The sequence below is a fragment of the Cyprinodon variegatus genome, unplaced genomic scaffold (genome assembly GCF_000732505.1).
Source record: "Cyprinodon variegatus isolate N-32 unplaced genomic scaffold, C_variegatus-1.0 Scaffold42, whole genome shotgun sequence".
NCBI lineage: Eukaryota > Metazoa > Chordata > Actinopteri > Cyprinodontiformes > Cyprinodontidae > Cyprinodon > Cyprinodon variegatus.
Window position 1 is genome coordinate 586232 of NW_015150495.1, and position 21670 is coordinate 607901.

Consider the following 21670-nt stretch of genomic DNA (forward strand, 5'->3'; position numbering starts at 1 on the left):
TTGTTCTGTCTAAAATGTTTATTTTGGAATAAAGAGGTTAATATAAAAAATATTTTTTGTCCGATTCATCGATTAATCGAAAAAATAATCGGCCAATTCATCGATTTTTAAAATAATCGTTAGTTGCAGCCCTAGTAAACCCTAGTACCTAGTACCCTAAAAGACTTGCAGCTGCAATTGTAGCAAAAGGTGTTTCAAAAAAGTTCAGTTTTTGAATTTTTTTTTTTAAGTATTATTTGTAATTATATATCTTCTTCCTAATTATATGCAATTTTTCATTCACATTAGTCTTTAATGAAATATGTTTACTTGTGTTTGAAATTTTGAAGCGTTGAGGGGTATGAATGCTTTTTCAAGCCACTGTATTTAAAAAAGGCCTTCATACTGTACCACCCATGTTAAGAAACACAGTACGACCACAAACATGTGTTTTTCTTATGGTGAATTCATGTAAGGACAAAGAAAAATAGCATTTTTAAAGTGAAAAGGTTTTACAAATAAAAGTCTAAAAAGTGCTGCTTTCATCACTCTGCTTTGCTCTTATTCATATATCTATAACCCATAAGTAATACAGTTGAGGAGATATTTATCATGGACAATCCATTAAAACACCCTTTTACCGTTTTAGGTCACCAGTTATTTTAAAAGCAGCATTACAAAATTATTTGTACTATGTTGATCAAAATCTATATCTAATGTCAGAAAGTGGTATTTCTTTATACTGTATTTCTGTCATAATTATATGATTTTATGACTGTACCAACTGAATTGTTTAAACCAAGAACAAACAAATTAAACCATTCATTGCTTTTAACTATTTATGTTGACATAAGCTGACCCAGACATCCTGAGCACGATGAGTGGTTGAAACATTTTCCCCAATTCTAAACAATTTAATCTGTTGTTTTAATCTGTTGTTTTTTTGTTAGTTTTTTTCATTTTTGCCAAATAATGTTTCAACAGTTTTGAACTGTTGGGCAATAGTATGGCAAAAAATAAAAAAATAAAAAAACAGGACTTGTTGACCATTATTGTAATTATTTATGATTATTATGAATTGCAATGGGCTTTTATTAGATATTTAAACAAAATGTCAAAATCAACAGCAAGAGTACCATACTCTAGGAAAAAAATGTATCTTCTTTACCATAAGAGGTATTATTATGTTATTTATTTCAGCAGAGACCTTCCCCATGTCCAAACAATATTATGCTTCTGAATATATCAAATCTACACTAAGTTTAGCTCCACTGCAAACTTCTATGTCCTTCTGATTTACCCTTCTATTAGCACAGCTACACTTTGCTGTTGTGTAGAGCCCTGAAGTACACAATGATGCATCCCTAGATGATACTGTAAAAGCCAGTTCTAACTGAGGTCAGACCCATTCTGTGGAATTCTAAACAGTCCGTTTCACGAAGCAGATTTACAGAAACTCTAAGTTTGTTAACTGTGAAATACGGGAAACTCTGAGTTTTCTGTTTCACTAAGAGAGTTTACTCAACCTCTGTGTCTAATACCATAGGAACCTCCTAACTGGAGATAACCTGCTCAGGTTTTCCTCAATAAACTCAGAGTGTCCTCTGTCTCTGCCCTCCCTAAAGCCAATCACACTGTTTTCTTTTCCGATTTAGTTTGGAGAATTTAGATTTTGTTCTGACAATAAAAACACAATCTTGGCATGTCATTTTAATGAGGATTCAATCAATGAAGGAGCAGCATTAATTCACAGATAATGAAATATTCACTGGAAGAGGGTTCTCAGATCACATAGCATTTCATATTCAGAAAGTTATCTCTATGAGCGCCACAATTTCAGCTCACAATCCATCTCATACATTCAAGACTTTATTCGTCCTCACATTTGCAGCATTACAGTTATTTTAATGTGTGTGCTAGCAGCATTATAGAAAAGGACAATGAAGTCAAAAAGCCAAAGTTTTTAGTGTGTAATGAAGGATGCAATCAAAATTAGGAGGAACCCCTCGAGATGATGCACAGGTCCTACCCGTATGAAAGTTTTTTATACTTCATCTTTGCCTGTCAGCTGTGATACACTACAATTCAAGCAGTAAACTAGATTTCCCCCATAATTTTATGTGGTTACAACAGATTATGGCCAGCTATTTGGACATTTATTAGATTCTATTTATTGCTTAAATGTCAAATATGTATTCAGTCAAGCTGCAAAATGTGTAAATAGCAATTAAAAATGTTTAAATGTTGACATTTTTTCAATTCAGTTTTTGTTTGCAAAAATGTCATTTAGAAGATCTATTATTATAGTTCCAACTAGCACTGTGACTTGACCTATTTTAGTGATCTACAAATTGAATAGATAAGAGAATTATGCCATCAATAAATTTCAAAACCTGCCAAGACTTAATGTGAGAAATGGAGTCTAGCTGGAAGTTCAACTGAAGAAACTCATTGTTTTTTATACATCCACCTGCGACACAGCCAATCAGCTTTGAACCACACCTCCATGAAAGCCAATCAGCATCCAAAGCTCATCTTAAAAGGCCTCTGATACATCTGTCCCTGTGCGCAGGCAACAGATGCGCTGTGAATTTATTCAGATGACACCGTTTCAACCCACCTCCAGCCCCTCCTCCACCATCGTAGCTAAAGCTTCATCAGAGTGTCATTCCTCCGGACTCTTAGGCTACGTTCACACTGCAGCCTGAAGTGACCCAATTCCGATTTTTTTGCCTATATGTGACCTGTATCTGATCTTTTTATGACAGTCTGAACGACACAGATCGGATTTTTTCAAATGCGACCCAGGCCACTTGGATATGTGGTCCTGAATCCGATACGTATCTGATCTTTTCAAATGCAACCTGTGTCTGTACGGCCAGGTCGCATTCATCCGACCTACACGTCATTGATACTTGACAAAGTTACTAAACGTTACTAATCTGCGTCCTACTAAGCGGAGGCGGGAAAAACTAACAACCATGGCGGAAGATAACACAGAGAGCAGTCAATGGAGAGAAAGTGAGGTTGCTGACTTAATTTATATTTGGAAAGATACCTTGATTCAGACCAAACTCGAAGGGTCTTACCGGAACAGGGGGAGGGTCTTTCTTTTTGATCTTCTTAAAAAGATTTCGTTCGTAATGTGCCTGCTCCTGTTGGAGAATAACTTAAAGAACGCAATATACGCTGCGGTATTACGAGTCATGTTTACTTCCGCAAACACTGAGGACGCTTGCTACATGTGACGTCATCGCGTCCTCGAGTGCGCATGCGGGACACATCGGTTGAACGCTTTCAGTTCACACAGTAGATCACATACAAGTCGCATATACTTGGAAGTGTGAACGGACACGCAAAAAAATCCGACTTCACAAAAAAAAATCGGAATTGAGCATTAAGGCCTGCAGTGTGAACGTAGCCTTACTGCGTTCCCTGTCTCATCTTAACCCATCTGGTAGAAGACCGACATGTTGAGCCTGGTTCTGCCAGAGGTTCCTTCCCAACGGAGAGTTTTTCCTCTCCACTGTCGCTTCATGCTTGCTCATCATGGACAGGTTCTCTCAACCTTTGTTATCCAACTGGATTTCCATCTTCCAGGTCGCTGAGTGAAGCTCTAGTATCAACTCATGCAGTCCACTGGATCTCCCCATAAAGCTCAGCATACCATCTCGCTAACCAGCAGTCTACAGACTGACCAACTTCATCTATGTCCACTCCAACACCAGTTTCAGGCCTGGGGGGAAACAGCCCTATTCTTTGCTCCTGTTTATGCATAGGCCTATCTATCAAAATTAAGTGCTATGTTTCCTGCCGAGGTCTGAGCGCCAAAGACAAAGTAATTGTTTCAATAAATTTCTCCTAATTGTCTCTTCTCTTCGTGTGAGTTTTTCAGTTGAACTTAAGTCGGGCAGCAATCTTCTACCATGCCACCTCCTTCTACTTTGAAGCTGTAGGACTGTTGCTCTTTCTTTTAAACACATTATCTAGTATTTTTTTGATTCTGTATCAAAACCTGTAGGTCCAGTAGTATGAACTAGGCCGACTACCTCTTGCCTGCTGTCATGGTGACTCATCAAACAGGGGCTCCACTGATGATAGCTTTTCATATTACAAGTGAACTTACTAAGATTTGATTAAACTGACTCCCACCAACTGTTGTGAAACCGAAAACTCCCAAGTTTCCAACCTTAGGGCAGGTCAATTCAGAGTTTAGGATTTGAGTCTGAGTTTGTTAAAACTGCTTTGTAAAACGGGTCTCTGGGGACACAGAAAAGTGAAAAAATGTCTTGTAGCCTATTTCACTTGGTTAAAATACAAAATTAAAAACAACTATTTAAAAGGTGATTATCCCAAATGTAAACAGGGAACAGCTGTAGTTATTGTCTCTTTTAACAACAGCTGCTCACATTTTTGTCAGTCTAGATTTATGGAAATACAAGAGCAACCAGATATCATTTAGACGTTCAGTCTGTCTTTCATAGTCTTGATTTAGTCCCGATATAGTAGCTGAAAATTGGCCTGTGTTTGGTCAGTCTGATTTTGTCCCACATTAGTCCAGTAATAGACATGGATTTTCAAAGACTATTATTATGGCTTTCACTTTTCAACCAAATTCAGACATTTTCTGGACGTAAATCATGACGTCTTTTCAATGTCTTCTGAACTAATTTTTGCTCATTGGCTTGTTGTTAAGCGAAGTCAGGAGTAACATGCGTTCCACTCCTACTGATTCTGAAGATCTGAAGATTCTATAATAAATACACAAGGAAGTCAGAAGTCTTGTGAAAAGAGAAAACACATTATTAATATTGCCTAGCTTACCCTGACAGCTTTTCTTTAATGGAAATGTGTACTGTGTTTCTATGGCAACTGCCATTTCCAGTGACAGCAAATGATTTTTGAACTTTCAAACACGATTGCATCTCTCGCATGTGATGAGTGGACATGTAATGACTGAGATTAGAAATAGCCATGGGAGCGGTTAGCAACGTCTAAGAAATTTCTCAAATTAAAAGTAAAAAGATCAAAGGCAACTCATTAGATTTCTACAAGTAAACAATCACCTATCAGCTCCAATAGGTGTTTGAGCATCTCTGCATTTGGACATGATTAGATAAAACTGTCTAATAACAGAGCCTCTCTTCTTACCTCCTCTAATTACTGATTGTCTGAGGACATTAGTGCGTGAAGGTTATGCATAATCATAGAGACGGCCTTACTCCTCCAACCTGAAGCTTCTGGCTGAGGCGAACAAAAGGCCATCACTGCTATTTGGAGGAAACGGTCTTGGTTGCAGATGCTTGCTGAATACCTAAATATCTGCATGATGCACATACTAGTAGAGGAAACAGACAATGTGAGCCAGGGCAGTGATAATATCAGCTTTAATTCTTTCTTTTTTTTTGGGGGGGGGGGATTAAACTGTATTGCAGCTCACATTCTCTCCTTTCTCGACCATTGAACATGCTTAAACCCTCAAGAGACATACGATTTTGTCTGTACATGTCAGTGACAATAACGTCATTCCACTGAGGATAACTATCACTTTTTAAAACCAATGTTATTATTCCATATCTTTAAGGTAGTTTGAAAATGCATCTCTGTAAAGTGGGTTTGACAAAACAACATTTTAACATGCAAACAGGATGAGATATCTTCTCTCTTTGGTAACATCTTGTACAGGCATTGTTTATTTTTTAATGAATCTGAGCAGAGTATGACTTCACAGCTTGTCTTACAAAGTGCAGCCTTTTCTGTGTTTGCTTAAGCTCATTGGTGGGGGCACAGTTATTCTGTCAGTGTTGGGGTTTTTTTTGTAAGAAAGTGAACACAATGTTTCTGATGTGTTTATACCCGATTAAACACAGTCTGATCATTCGGAAAATGTTTTGAAACAACACATTTGGGCACACTAATTTAGCAGAAAAAAATACATGACAATTACTTGATAACTATGCCAGTTCTAAAATTTGAATTGGTCCAAATGAGCATAGGTATAAAGAGTAAGCTAAGTTATGTTAACTTTAGAACTACATTTTATAGCAGCAGTGAAGAGAAGATAAAAAAAAAAGTATTATTTTTATTTTGTTTCCTCTCACCAAATGTACTTTTTTGTTAATTCCTAATTCCATGACACATATTTAGGTATAGCTTTTTTTGCTGTACATTTGTTTTGCTTAAGTCAAAAAAGTGTTGGAGATACATATCTCAAATTATTTCATTTTACAATTTTAATTCTTATTGAATTATTTGTCATTATTTATTATTCTATTGTACAGTGATTATCAATTGAATGTGTTAATTTAATATAATTATATATATACATAGAAAGAAAATGAATTGTCACAGGCGTGAATACACCCTAATGTTAGGTTCTACCATTCAAAGTCAAAAAGTGTGCATAAATTCTCTTGTTATGTGTTTGCTTTTCCTTGAACTGTAAGGCTTTGATAAAAATCTTGGTTGATCTTTCCACCAGCATCATGATAGCTCGCTGGAATAACCTAAAGTTACTGAGTAATGTTTGTAGGCCAACTTACACACACACACACACACAAAAAAAAACCTACCCTGTCTCAATGCAATAAAATAACCTCCAACAAATATTACCACCTCAATAATTCATAATTGACTTGTTTTCTCATTCCTATAAGTGTCTCTATTTCTCTTACATTGAAAAGCTTGTCATTATGATCACTCAATTAATTTTTTAGTTCATGAAACCACAGGACCAATCTCTAAAAACTCAGTTTTTCCCTGAGTGCAATGGAAAAGTGATGTATTCCTGACCTAAAAACACCGACGTTTTAGCATAATTTGATTACGATCATTGGAAAAAAGACCTAATAATTTGATTTCAATCATTGGGAAAAAAACCTGCACCTTTGTATTCTATGTATGTAAATAGTTTCAGCTGCTTCCTGTTTGCACAAGGAGAGCTAATTTTAGAGTGAGTGCAGGTGGATTAATTACTATTTGTAATGTTTTTTTTGTTTGTTTGTTGTTGTTTTTTTGTTTTTTTAGGTTTTCTAAATATCTAGACTTGGTGTTCTAACACCAATATCACATTTCATTTTACTAAAAAATCATTCTTTTTTTCCTTAACACTGTAAAATCTTATAGAAAACTCAGTGTATTTTACTCTATGAAGAAAAACATATCAGAGCATCAGCACATTTCTATAGCTCATATTTCTGATCCCTGCTCATGTCTAAGTGTCTGTGTTATTTGTTTATGCCTGATTGTTTTCCATTTGTCTGATTAATGTCCGTGCTTTACCTCTGCTCTCCCTAATAAACCACCTTAATTAAGTCTGCGACAGACCAGCGAGGAATATTCACTCTGTGTTGCTCTGGCTCCCGGGATAATGGTTTTTCCACACGACTTAGATAATTTTAATAAGCAGTTTCAATTACAAATACTAATTTTGTTACAAAGAAAATGTTAGAGCAATGTAATACTAAATGGTTCAAGCTGGAAAATATATTGAAAATAATACCATGATAAAAACATATTTTAAATGACAATAGTTGTCTGTGACAACTGGATTACCATTATTTTATTTCTTAACATTTGTACTGATTCATTGGCTAGTCTCATTTAATTAAAATTATTTTATAAGGACTGATTTTAGGATTTGAAACAATTTTTCAGTTTCTTTAAGCCTTTCATGACTGTTCAAAGACATTTTTCAGCTATATTTGTCTTGAACCTTTTACTCTATTTAATCCAAAGTCATATCAAGTCCATGGGGTTTTTAAAGGAAAGCCATTTTATGCAAACTTTTCAACTAAAGTGAGATCTCTTTTGCTCCAAAATATTATCCAGGACAATATGATGGAGCATTAAGCATTTTCCACTAATTATTTGCACTTCTGGTGTTAATACTTTTTAGAACTCTTACAGCTCAGGGAATAACAGCCTTATTTTTCTCTTTCAACATATACATAAGGAGGGACTTGAGCTATTTCTGGGTATCATTGTTTTGAATTCAGTCCAGCAAATTGTTCAGTTGAACACCAAGATACTTCTCAACACCAGCTCCATGTTTTTTTTTTTTTTTACCAGTGTTAGAGTGATTGGTCTGTGCCTGCAAAATCTATTACCACAGTATTTGATTTCCACCTTTTAAAAAGTAAATGTTTTCCCTGGTGCAGTCCACACTGTCTGTTCTCTGAGATGTTCTCATTTTTAATGAGGCAAACTATAATAGTCATCAACAAACTTTGTAGATCAGTCTGGGGACTTCATGGAAGCATCTGCAGTGTAGAAAGGGATTATCGCCAGTACCAACAAAGTTCCCAGCTTAATCCTCACCAGTTCCCTACTAAACAAATGAAATCTCAAACGAGTATCATACATTTTGTTGGATGGCTTGCATGGTGGTTCAGTGGATTGAATTGTTCCAGTAAGAAGGTTCTGGGTTCGATTCCCATCTCTGAGTCTTTCTGGCAAATCTGTCCAGGATGTATCCCGCCTATCCTCCATAGACTGCTGGAAATAGGCAGTCCCCACTGCGATCCTCATGGATGTATGGATGAAAATTTTGTTGTTTACACCAACTCAAAATGCACATACAATAGGCATACACACAAAAAAACACAGATAAAGGAAAAGTCAGCTTTATACAGAACATGTAAAAAAAACTCAGTTGCCCACGAATGGACATTATGAACTACGGTACAACCTATGGATAGAAAAGGGCCTGATGGTAAACTGATAAAAAACTGCAGTCCACTTTCAGGAAAATCAAATAAGGTTTTACCATAGCAATTTTTCACAGCCAAGTTATTTACTTTCACACGTCCATGAGGTGTTAAAGTGCAGATCAGGGAATAAGGAGGTGCAGAAAAACAATGCATAGGCTGTAAAATCTGCATGATGAATAAAATAAGGGAACAAAAGTTTCATTTTATTCAGTGATGACCCAGTTCACCTCACACGGCCCTACATTTCTGCATTTTGTAATTGGGTGTTTTAAACAAGCCAAGCGATAAGGGCTGTCTCAGACAAATTGCATTTTTACCCTCTCTAACCTCACATTGGACGTGCCATTTCGACAAGAAAAAGTTGAATATTTTATCTTTCTCCACCCCACACATATGCATGTTGTTTTATACTTCTTGTTTTAAAAGTATGTGATTTTATTTTATTTTTTTAGTGGGAAAGCAGTGTGGTGGTACAGTCAACGTATTTATTTTTAATGATCACTATTAAGGGAAAAATCTCCTTTCTGAACTTTTGTGTTTAACTATTAATTGCATATTTGGAAATAATTCTTTAGTGTATGTCCTCTTTTTAGCTATATTAAAAAAGATCAATGATGTTTTGTTTTAAGGTTTTAACTTGCAAAATATAATCAGAAGAATATAGGTCATTTTTAATGTATTTAATACTTAATGCCCAAACTAAAAGCTTAAAAGAGCGATGATTTTCTTTCTATAATAAATGACTTTTTCCATTCTTTATTTTTAAACAATATATGTGAACTCTTTAGTTTATATCATCGACATCCCTATGGTTATATAAGCCTACTTTTTCACTTTTAGACTTAATGCTGGAACCAGGCTGGCCCAGCTCTGGCTCTGGTTGCAGAAACGACCCACGAGGAAAAAAAAAGCTCTGTCTCTTTTTTCTTACTTCCATGGCAAAACTTGGTATCCGTGCACAAAACAATCCTTATAATGCAATAGCCCCTATGTTTCCTCTTGCTTCTGTTTCACTGTGTTGATTTTATGAGTCAAGTCAACATCAGTTCATGAGTTGACTTTTCCTATTTGGCATGTGAAATCCAGGAGTTTAAATCAGAAGCCACTGCAGTCAAATGTTCTTGTTGCAAAATCATTCCATTAAGCTGCACGGCCTTTGTACCTGCAGCCACATTGCGCACTCTGTTATTTCTGCATCTCATATAGCCATCCATTTGTCCATTGTCCAAACCAGCTTAATGTGAAAAGATTTGTGATATCTATATTGGTCGTTGTTCAAAGGGAGGGATATACCCAAAACAAGAATCTAGTCTAACACTGAGCATGATAGGTTTTATAGATGACATAAATAAGTCTTGTTTAATGTCCAGTAACATGCAGTCAAATTCAATACATTCTCTGTTTTTTTTGTTTTTTTTTGGCACAAAAGCCACAATTTTTCTTTAAGCATTTTTGTTTCAGGTATCAATGTATTAGAGCTCTGTGGTGCTTTCAAACTAACAGCAGCTCTGAAGTTTTTACTGATACCACTCTGGTTAATCTAAAAGTTTTTCAAGTGAGGGAATTTTGAGTTCTCACAAACCTCCAAAGTAACTTATGACCCACTTTTTCAATCAAAATATTGTTTGGTTCCCGACTAGGCTTTAAAGTAAAACAGAAAACCTGAAACTGCTTCAGTGTTTGTTGAAAGACTTCAATAACCATCAAAACATGAAAAGCTAAAGGTGTTGCTGGGGTATGTTTATTAGATTAGTCAAAAGCATTTTTATGTTTTTGGAGGTTAAGGAAGCAGCATCCTATAAGCCCTTTATCTAACACCTCCATCTAGTCTTACACCTCTTAATAGGCAGAAGATGTTTCATCCTGTCAGAATCATCTGACACATGTGCAATCTTCTGTTTGTGTCTCCTTCCAAGCAGTTTTATCAGTTAGATCTCTCCTTATGGTCCATCGAACATTATGGTTTTGGTTTTTCTTTCCTTACACATTTTATGGTCCCGTCATGAGGGAGCATTATAGATATAAAATATATACCAATTAGAGGTAGATAGCAAGGGGTTAAATTTAATCAGTTACATTGATTTGAATATTTTTTCTAGATAAATATATATTTTAGGAGTAATACAGTGTATTCAGACATTTAATGGAGTGATAGAGTGTACTAAGACATTTCTGGTTAGTGTAACCCATCAATTGTAACTTTACTAAATTAAGACAAAAATTGTTTTTGAACAAAAATGTAGCAGATTAACACGCACCTACAGTTAAAGTCAGACTTTTTCGTGCACTTATGCTTAATTTAATATTCTTTTCTTTCTGCTTATTGGAGGTCAACTAAATATACAGTAAAAAGAAAAAACATCTTCTTACCTCTTCTTAACTTACTCTATTCGAATTAATATATATATATATAATATGTAGTACATAGCTACTGACCTAATACATTTTCTAATACAAAATACAAAGTATATTAAAAATACTAAGGTAAATAGAGAGACAGACAGATAGATAACTTTTATTAATTGTACTATTTTATTGCAACTGTTTTCAAAAAATTTATATGGACATAAAAACAAAGAAACTGACAAATACTGTATTGTTGTTCATTTCAAGATGGGGGCATCACTTAGAGTTGTGCTCAGGGGTTACGTGGAAGGCACCACATCTGATCTTACCTTTCATTTGTAATTATGTCAGGTGTTTGCAATGCCAGGTTTCCCTTAGATTTGCTAGTGCTAGCTTGCAGAGTCTAACTTTAATCCCCATACTGTATGTAGTAAGGAGGAAGTGAGCTCTGAGCATATATTTCCTCTGCTTTTCCTCACACCTACACCTACACGAGTGAAAGCATTTTTATGCCAAACACAATTTGTTTCTTTTAAAGGATGGTTAAATTTCTATTTTTTTCTTTTTCTCAAGAAATAGAAGGCTGTAAAAGGGATGCAAGTATAAGTCCCGGTACACTCTGCACACTGAAAAAATACTTTTGGGACACTGAGCAGTAAAATAAAAAAAATGAAGGGCCACCCAAAGCACTGCTAAGCATTTTTATATATTTTAATTTTAACTTGATTAGTTCAGCAATTTTTGTCTCATGGTAATCTTAGTGCCATTCTTGTAATGTTGGATGGTGGCTATCATGACAGAATTTTCTATTGGTTCCAACTGTACGTGCAGATGCATGGCTTTTTTCTGTGGTACATTTCTTTCTTTCTTTTTCTTTAACTACCGTCCCTGTTTCCATAGCGTTATAAATAATTTCACGTTTTTATATTTATTTATTTATTTTTTTTTTTTGTAGAAAAAAACATACTAGTATAATGATTATGAAAGCTATAATGCTCCAGTTATGGAAGTAAATCTTTGAGGCTTCTCTTTCACTCTAAAAAATGTGTTGAGTATGACCATTCTTTAATCCCTCCAGTGATCCCCATAGTTAGTCCTGCCTTTCAGGGTTTTTTTGGGAAAGAACAATTTGGTAGCATATTTCTATTTTGAGATGAGAACAGGAACAAGCTGGTCCAGGGTTCCAGGAGTTCACAGAGAGTTCAGGTAGAACGGTCAGATGGGAACAGGCAAGCTCAGTAGTTGAGAGGCGGATCAGGTCAGGATAACAGGAACACTACGAAACACTAAAACCGCTCTCTCCACTGAGCCAAGACAGAAACAGGGCACGCTGACTGGATAAGAGGCAGAACATAATAAGAAAAACAGGAACACACTGCGGAACAATAAAAACTCTTTAACTACTGGCCCCCGAGAACATGAACTAAAGCATTAGCAATGATCTCGACCTCAACATCAGTGATCTGGCCCTGATAGCTGGGACTGAGATGTATATAAAGAAGAAGAAGCAGTCGACTTAGATTATTTGGTAATTGTAAACCAAGCAGAGTTAGACAGGTGAATGAAATTAGCAATTAAGCCAGCTCTCAGAGCCATGATCATGACAAAAACTGTAAAAACTCCTGATTTTAGCAGGTGGACACAATTGCTCCTATGCAGTTTAACAGTTGTACCAAATTGTTGCCCCTCCTAGTTGTGATTTGTCATATCTACAGTAATCTGCATTTGGGAAGAAATTTAAAGGATTCCACAACCTAGTATAACCCTTCTCAAATATTTATTTATAGAAATGTATAACTTTTGATTTGATAAATGCTGCATAATTTTTTATTTTTTATTTTGGCGGTTCCCCTCTACACATTTATAATACATCTTGTGTGACCTGAAAGTGTACCTAGAGACTGTTAAAATATGTTTAATTTAATCACTGAAAGCCACGATTTGAAGAAACTTAAATTTGCTGATATCATTGACAGCTAACAGCGCACTAATGCTCAACCCATTTTGGACACCTGACAAAAAGTCAGATTATCATGCTCGCTAAATTGAGTGGATTTTATGTAAAAACTGAATGACTGTAATTTCCACACATACAGAGAATAAATTTTTGTAGCTGTTGCTTGTTTTTGTGAAAGTATAATTCTTCTTCTCAAAATTAAAGTATATATTTGTTTGTCTTGCAGCAATCGTAGTTCTCTTTGTGACACTGAAGCGCAGCAAGAAGGAACCCCTTATCATTGCAGAAGAGGATATTAGGGAGAATGTGGTGACCTATGATGATGAGGGTGGAGGAGAGGAGGATACCGAAGCCTTTGACATCATTGCTTTGAGAAATCCAGAAGCTGCCGAGGAGCTCAAGTTTCGACGGGACATTCGCCCAGATGCAAGGAATCATTGTGGCATTCCCCACGTCCGCAGGAGCCCATCAGTTGAGCTGGACGAGGTGGATGTGCATGAATTTATCAAGCAGAGACTAGTGGAGGCCGACATGGACACCAGCGTGCCACCCTATGATTCCCTCCAGACCTATGCTTATGAGGGGCAGGGCTCATCAACAGGATCCATAAGTCCATTGGACTCTGCCGGTGCACAGTCCGAGCAGGAATATACCTACCTGGAAGACTGGGGACCTGAGTTCCAGAGACTAGCAGAACTCTATGAAGAGGCAGAGTCTGATGTGACCACTTAGTCTGTGATTTCACTCTTCTTCAAACCAAATCTGTTTCAGTCCCTTTCTTTTCAGATTTCAAAGAATAAAATGAACACAGACAGTCTCAGTGATCCTCAACTCTTATTGGTGAACTAAGGCGACTGCTTTCTTTTTGTTTGTCAGTTTGTTTGTTTGTTTGTTTTCATTTTGTCACACTGAATCATGGTTTATTTGTCTGGAATTGTCAAATTTTAAAACTGAGAGAAGATAAAATATGAGGAAAAAGGAAAATTTGGATATTTTCCTTGGTGTATATTTTTTATTGCTCAATAAAGTCCAGAAATCCAAAGTGGATATGTGAAAATCTTGTAAATTTGTCTTATTTCCCCAAGTTCATCATGTGGCATTGATATAAAAAGCATCATCTAATCACACTATGAAGGTTTGCATTGAGGTTAAAAACATGTGTGCTTGGTTTTTTGTTGTACTTTAACTTAGACTTTAATTATATTTAAAATGAGAAGTTTTCTTTAACTCATTGGGTTAAGACATAAATGCAGGCTAAAATGTATTCATGCACCCTCACAAATATTTAAACACATCAGCTCTAAGTTTTATTTCAACCAAATGGTTTTTTATCTGTTATCCAGCTTCTTTTGGGTTAACCCATTTTTTATACTTGGACTAGGCCATTTTTATATCAAGCCATACATTTTTAACAACGTCAGGGCCTTTGAATGTCAGTATACCAGCCTGCATGATGCTGCTATTTATTACATTGAATGTTTTGTTTATTTTTATTTTGTGCCAATTCACAAATATCAGCTGAAGGCACTTTACCAAGAAAAGGAACACTGCCAGTATCAGGGAGAGAAGTCAATAACCATTTCTTTATTTTTTTATTTTTTTTTAGGTTTGACAGTGGTTCTAGTGTTTTTAGGTGTAAAACACTCACCATGTGTCTTTAAAAAAAAACTAATGCAACTCATTGTTGACAAATAGTTCAATCCTTCATTTCTCTCACATATTTTTTATTTTCAGGGGGGAGGGGATTTGTTTTGTCTGTGTGCCCAGTTGCATCTTTGACTGTGGAAGAAACCATTGCTAAAGGAATTTAAAATTTCAATTATTGGTCATTATCATCTGAGAATAATGTAGGTCTTGTTATTAGTTTTCTAAGATGATTACCAATTTATTTAAAAATAATACTGTGTAAGATTTTTTGGGCCGATTTTTAGGTAATGCAAGAATTTCTGGTATCGGGCTGAATTTCAGCTTCACTGTGGAATCCGTGGACTGGCGACCTGTCCATGATGTACCCCGCCTCTCGCCTGTAGACAGCTGGAGATGGGTACCAGCACCCCTCACGATCCCGCTTGGGATAAAGCGTTTCAGAAAATGGATGGATGGATGTGAAATCCGTAGTATAGAGGGGTAACAAGAAGCGATTAGCCGTTTCCCAACAACCTCCCAATCAGGAATCGTATGGTTGGATTAAAATCAATGATGTCTGAAATTCAATCGACATTTGGAGTTGATTGTGAGTGTATTCTACTGTTGAAGCAGAGCTGAGTGAGTATGAGCTGATTTACTTCAACTTCGCAAATTGCACATGTGCAAACAGGGGAATTCTTCTTCTCTGACTTTACTTCGGGATAGATGAGTCAGACCAACTGTATCTCTCTACAGTGCTGTGCCCAATATGTTGTTATTGGTCATATATTGTAATATGTCAGATGGCATCAGAGCGTCATAGCTAGACCCTATGATATGCCCTTTGATTGAAAATTGAATCCAATTAAGTGTCATTGAAACAAAAATAGTAAAAATATTCAAAAGCACGATTCAGATAACATAAGGTATGCTAAGATTACGTTTCTAGGATGATGGAATGCTTGCCCTATTACACATTTTCACACTATTATATAAAAAAACAAAAAACAGAACTGGGACCAGAAACCAGCATATTTATTAATTTATATTTCTGACTTCAAACTGGCCAATCATCTATGATGGCTATTTGCAGCCTAAAGAAACTAATTTGTAAATATGAAAGTAAAGCTGTTGGTTCCATTACAAAGCAACCTATCAACATAAAAATATACATAAACCTGCTTTCCAATATTGTTATATGTCTATAGCTCAGTTTAAACAAATAAAGTTAACCCTGAAGAGAGTGATAAGTCTACATAATTGTTTGTGTTTTAAAGTAGGAAGGTTGTCAGTGACACTAAGGTAAGATGGACTGCCAAGGCAGTTTGCAGTTTACATTTCATAATATGTTTTTTTTTTTTTTCTATTTCTTCTGAGGTCTTGTGTAATAGGTTATAATATGATTCAACAAAAGCTTGAAAGTGTAAAATATTTTTCTAGTTTTTCCATCTCTGACAAAGTTCCATGCTCAGGAAATGTCACTTTTCACCGTCTAATCTTGATCAAATAAGGAGAAGTAGAAATTCAAATGTTTTGAGATGGCTTGAACTACTGTATTAGATAAAGCAGTCACAGTAGCTAAAATTAATGTTGGTTTTGGTATTTGGGATGTCTTTACAAATTACAACAATTATTTGAAAGAAAAAACCTACAACAAAAACCTTTGATTTTATTCTCAGAGTCATTTACATAACATTTCAATTTAAGTTTTATTTCCTGTTCCCTTTTTTATATTGCATTTCAGTATTTCAGTATCCTTTGGCTCTAACTATGTAGAATTATTTGCATACACTTGGGTTTAAATACCAAATGTGTGTAAATGAATGTTAAAGTAAAATTCATTGAGATTACAAATATAAAATGGAAAATAAAAGAACATATGCAACCTTTCGAAAGTAAGATAAACTTCCAGGAAATTTTGTTTGTGTTTTTTTTTTTACCCAGTTTCAAAAAAGACATCTTCACACATGGTAGATGGATTATAGTAATTCTGCAGTATTTGTTACTGGATCTTTGCAAAGCTATAACAGTCCCATGAGAAAGAGGTTGGATTTCTTTATACTTTTGAGAAAACAGGAGGAACTCTGCAGCCCTTCTGTTCTTTGGGAATGAAAAATCACTTCATGCTTTAGAATTCCAAGTAAGGGGGGAAAAAAGTTTTAGGAAAAGATTAACTAGACTGTTCAAGTCAAAAATGTTAACTTTGGTTTCATTTTGTGTTCTGAAAAGTTTTTAAAAATGTCAGAATGAGCATTTCTTTACCATTTCTTATCTTAATGGATGACAAATTAAAAAAAAGAATTTGAACTTATTAGAATTGTATCTTACCCTCACTTAATTGCTCTATGTCTTTTTTCCCTTACTCTAATGTAGTTTTATTTGCTTTCATTTTTTGTTAATTTATTTGCATAATATTCATTTCAAAGGATGCTAAATATTTATAGCCTCTATCTTATTTAGTATGTAATCATTACTGTGATAGTTCATAGCCTCAGTCTTTGGCTTTTTACTTGTTATTTCCCACAGCTCACACTGTTGGACTGAAATAGGGAGGCAGGCTGTAAAATCTCACCAGCAGTTGTTTTCGGGCCTGAGGCTGGCCCAAGGCAAAGGTCATATAAGTTAGCCAACGGCATGCATGGAAGTTCCCAAAACTCACAATTAGTGGTTGTTTCTTCATTTAGTTTTCTGTTAAAACTATATAATTTAAACTTTAAAAATGGTTTGAATTAAAGGCAAAATAATTGAAGGATGAGACTAATGCATTAGCTAATGTCTAGCATTGTTTTATTTTAACATCCTGTTCACACTATCACTTTTTTCACGTTGTGGTTGCTTGCCGAAGGTAGCAAAGCCTGCAATACTAGGGCTCACTGATGTCATCTAAGTCAAGATGCATTTCTTAAGGCAACATGTGTACCTGTGTCTGCTGTGGAGAACTGTTTTTACACAAGCAAGAACTAGAAGTATTTTTTATATCTCTGAAAGTCCGTCCGTCCACCCATCCCTCCATCTATCCGTCCGTCCATCCATATATCCTCTGGATAAATAACTTCAAATAGATGATTTTGTAGCGCAATCAACTAATTTATGATGACATTTTGTGTCATTTGAATATTCAATATTGAATATTCAATTTAAGAGAAACAAATCTGACCCATTTTTAATAGTATTTTGTCTACCCAATAGGCCTTTTCGTCATTTTGTCACCAATCAACATCAGTTTTGATTTATTATCATTTTTCAGTCAAGTATAAATATGGTAGAAAACAAAATTTTCAAAAGCACAAATTGGTTAACAGATATTTTTTGTCTATGAGAGGCAGGGGTATTCTCCATGCAATGACTTCCATGCATGAAGCTTACAGCCTCACAGCTGTATCTGAGAAATGTATGTAATTAACATGAAAGTCGTGTAAAGCTTCCAGAAAGCTTAACTTAGCTCATTTAAAAAAACAAAGTCAAATTGGAGATACATGTGAGACAAAAACCATAAGAAGTTTAACTAAATAAAAAATGACATTTTGACAAAAAACAATTTTTTTAGGGCAACAATCCATCGCAGCTTTCCCTATATTTCTGAGATAGGACAAGGATAATGCCTCACAAGCAGAATTATAATATGTGTTGTGGAAACAGCTCCCTGGGTTTTATCAGTCTGCAGAAGAAGCTCAGTGGATTATTTGAGTGAATAACAGTCCCAATGCTAGTGCTGATGGTTTTCATGATGTTTTACTGCTTCCTTCTCCCCTAACTCCCTCTTATCTTGTGAAATTGCAGTGTGTGGCATATCAGTGGATTCTGTTTACAGGACGGAGGTTTGCATACCAAAACAGCTTTAATTGCAGCTTGCATATCAGGTCAAGGAAGAATGTGTTTTCATTTACATATCTGAGAGATGCTGTGTGTATTTTTGTCTTTGTTTTCGTTTCTTTATTTTGAAGCAGTTGCAAGACCTCAGGCCCAGCGTATCCATGCTGGTCGAGATGCTTTAAATAGAGTTTGACGTCAAGGGCTTCTGAAAAGGTTTGTTAAATCACACCCTACATGAAAGCTTCAGAAGAGAATTTTGCATTTTATAAATCTTCATGACTCTGCACTTGGAGTAATGTAGGTGATCTGGAAACAAACAAGATCAAAGCAACTTAAAATTGTGTGTGATTATAACCTGTTTTACCTGAAAGTTTGAGCAGCAGGGGTCTGTATGCCGTTTGAAACTAAAATGGGTTATCTTGATAAATACACCCAATTATTGAATTTTATTAATTTTCATTGCCATAAATATGATGATTTCTTAATTAGAATTTGAAATTTTAATACTTTCCCACTGCTAGGCCATAGATATTCCAATAAAAAGACTGAATTAACCCTAAAAGGACATGAAAGGATTAAAAGAAGCATGATTCAGAGCAGCAACATCACTGAGACAGCTGACCTACATAGGCATGAAAAGTTATGCATGAAGGAGAAAAGAAACAGGCTGCTGCCGCTAACGTGCTTTCTCATCTCTATGTTAAAGCTACCTTATGTAACTGACATATCTTTAAAAAATTTAAGCCATTTACTTTATTGTCATATAAATTAAATATTTTCTAAACAAATGTTGAAAGAGAAATATTTAAACCAATTCATGATGTAAAAAAGATTTTTTTAATTCTTTTATAAACACTTATCAAAGTGAATTCAGTAAAGGTCACATTTAAGTTGCCTTTTCCCCCTTAAAAATCTGGAAATATTGAACGCATCCAAGGTTGCACATGCATTTAATCACCCAGGTCTTCAGAGGAACTAATTTGTCTCAAACTGAGCTTCAAAACAAATCATGTCTCTCTGACACAGCTCTTCTTTAAATCAGGTATTCTGTGCATTAAGGGGAGAAGCCACAAATGTTTGTGTATCTAGATAAAATGCTAAAAAAGCAGCCAATTGTCAAAGACCAACGCTGTTTGACATGACTTTCAGATCATCCCTAGTTGCGAAGGTGTCATCATTCAACACAGAAATGTAAAGCCATTTTCCTGTTTTTAAAGCCAAAATAATCCCCAGATCTAAGATGAGCGGAGTGACAGTTCAATCCAATGAGGAATGCTCTGATCTTTATATTGGAGAAATCAAACAACTTCTCCACAGATGCATGGCTCAACACATATGGGCAACCTCCTCCTCCAAGACTTGGCTGTCCTCCAACACCTAAAGGACAAAGGACTTTTGTTTGAGGACCAGAATGTTCACATTTTGGACAAAGAAGACAGATGGTTTGAAAGGGGTGTGAAGGAGGCCCTTTATGTTGAGAGAGAAAACCCAACCTTAAATGGAGGGGGCTCTCAAAAACCTACAACACAGTGGTAGAGTTGATTCCATACTGCCATCCTCTCAATCCACATCGCCATGCAGGGGACAAAAACATCTTGCCTGGTCAGCCAGCCCAACAATGACCCTAACGACTCCCTTTTCAGAGGCATGGCCTGTATTGGGTCTTTCAGGCCAACAACAACTTCAATGACTCCCCATTACTAAGGGGTGGACCTGTTTTTTCGGGTCAATTTGCATGTTTTATAGGCCATAACTTATTTTGTTTATGCCGCTATATAAGCCTGGAACTAACAGGTTATGATTGCTGTGCCTCTGCTAGTAAGACTGTTGTGGTGACCTTGGATTTGAAATCGAACTACAACAAATAATACAATACAAATATAAAAAATCATAATAACAGCAGAATGTGGTGCGCACTATGACTTAGCATCAACAGATTAATTGTAATAAAGCTAAGACACCGCAGCAGTATCTTAGCACTGCACAGTATCTTAGCACCGCACAGTGCAGGTGCTAAGATATCCACTGCTCCTGTCTGAGCTTCAGAACACTTTTCCTCTGTTATCCGTAGTGGATCTTTCCGGGCGCCATTCAGATTGCTTTTGCTGGCCAAATTTCAAGCTAAATCAAGCAATTTTCAAGTGTGCAAAAACAGATGAGTGGCGGCGGTTTGCTGATACTAGCTATGGAGAAGAGCAAAGGACAACAGCGGTAGTTTAGATGAGCTGACTGCGCCAGAAAAGGAGAGGGACTATGGCTGACCAGAGACTGTGATGGAAGTAGAACAACAAAATAGTCCTCACAGGGTTAGATTAACATGGATTTTTTAAAGCCATCCAAAAACCTCTCAAGAGCATTCCTCACTTCATCCTTTGACAACATTATTTCAACAATCTTCCATTTTGATAAAAAAAAAGACCAGATATCTTAATAATAATATAAGTTGGAAGAATCAGCAACATGAATAATAAAATATGTTAAAAATCCCATTTACCACACACACTTCTTGTTTTTATATACCTGTAAATATTTTTTCTATTTATATAATTTGATCTTGTAGCTAGCACAATTTGATCTTGTAGCTAGTTTTTATATTTATTTTTTATATTCAGATGTAACTGGGGCCGTGACTCTCAATTTCGTTCTACCTCATGTAACATGTGATGTGAATGACAATAAAGGCTCTTGAATCTTGAATTGAAACGTGGAATGAGTAATCTATATCAACTGCTCAGTAGTGGCAATGTGGTTTAGTTCTCTGAATTAAAAAGAGGTAAAATATCTGGTGCTTTGTTCAATGTAGGTCAGTGAACTGTCAGCTATTATTGAGCTAATATCATATCAACACCCACATGTTTTATTTAACATCTGAAATTCTGAAAGGTATATACATCTACATGAAAATTTTAACACACGTGCAATTTATAGTTTGCATAATAAGTCAAATGTTGAAAAGCCAGTACAGATCAATCATACCCAAGTGCTTTGAGGGGTTATTGGAATCTTCCTTTCTTCCCTGCACAAATCATAAACATACTTCCACATCTATGATATATTAGAGGTGGTTGAAATTTCAACACAATGGAAAAAAACAGCTCCCTTGAGGATAGCACCAAATGTTGTGCCAGTTCATAATTAGAAAGAACAAGCTCATAGTTCAGTTCACACAGATGAAAATTAACTACCTCACTTTCATACTTCAGTTTTTCAAAAAATGTATAAAGTTCACAAACCTATA

The 21670-nt window shown here is 35.7% G+C and overlaps 1 protein-coding gene across 1 annotated transcript in view; it reads left to right on the forward strand.

Moving 5' to 3' along the window:
• The window catches only part of cdh18 (cadherin 18, type 2), a 194123-nt gene extending 180103 nt beyond the window's left edge, over positions 1–14020 (forward strand). Inside the window, exon 12 of the mRNA XM_015370148.1 lies at positions 13220–14020. Coding sequence (XP_015225634.1) covers positions 13220–13725 — 506 coding nt within the window. The 3' untranslated portion in view covers positions 13726–14020. The remainder of the gene's footprint in view (positions 1–13219) is intronic.
• The last annotated feature ends 7650 nt before the right edge of the window (positions 14021–21670 follow it).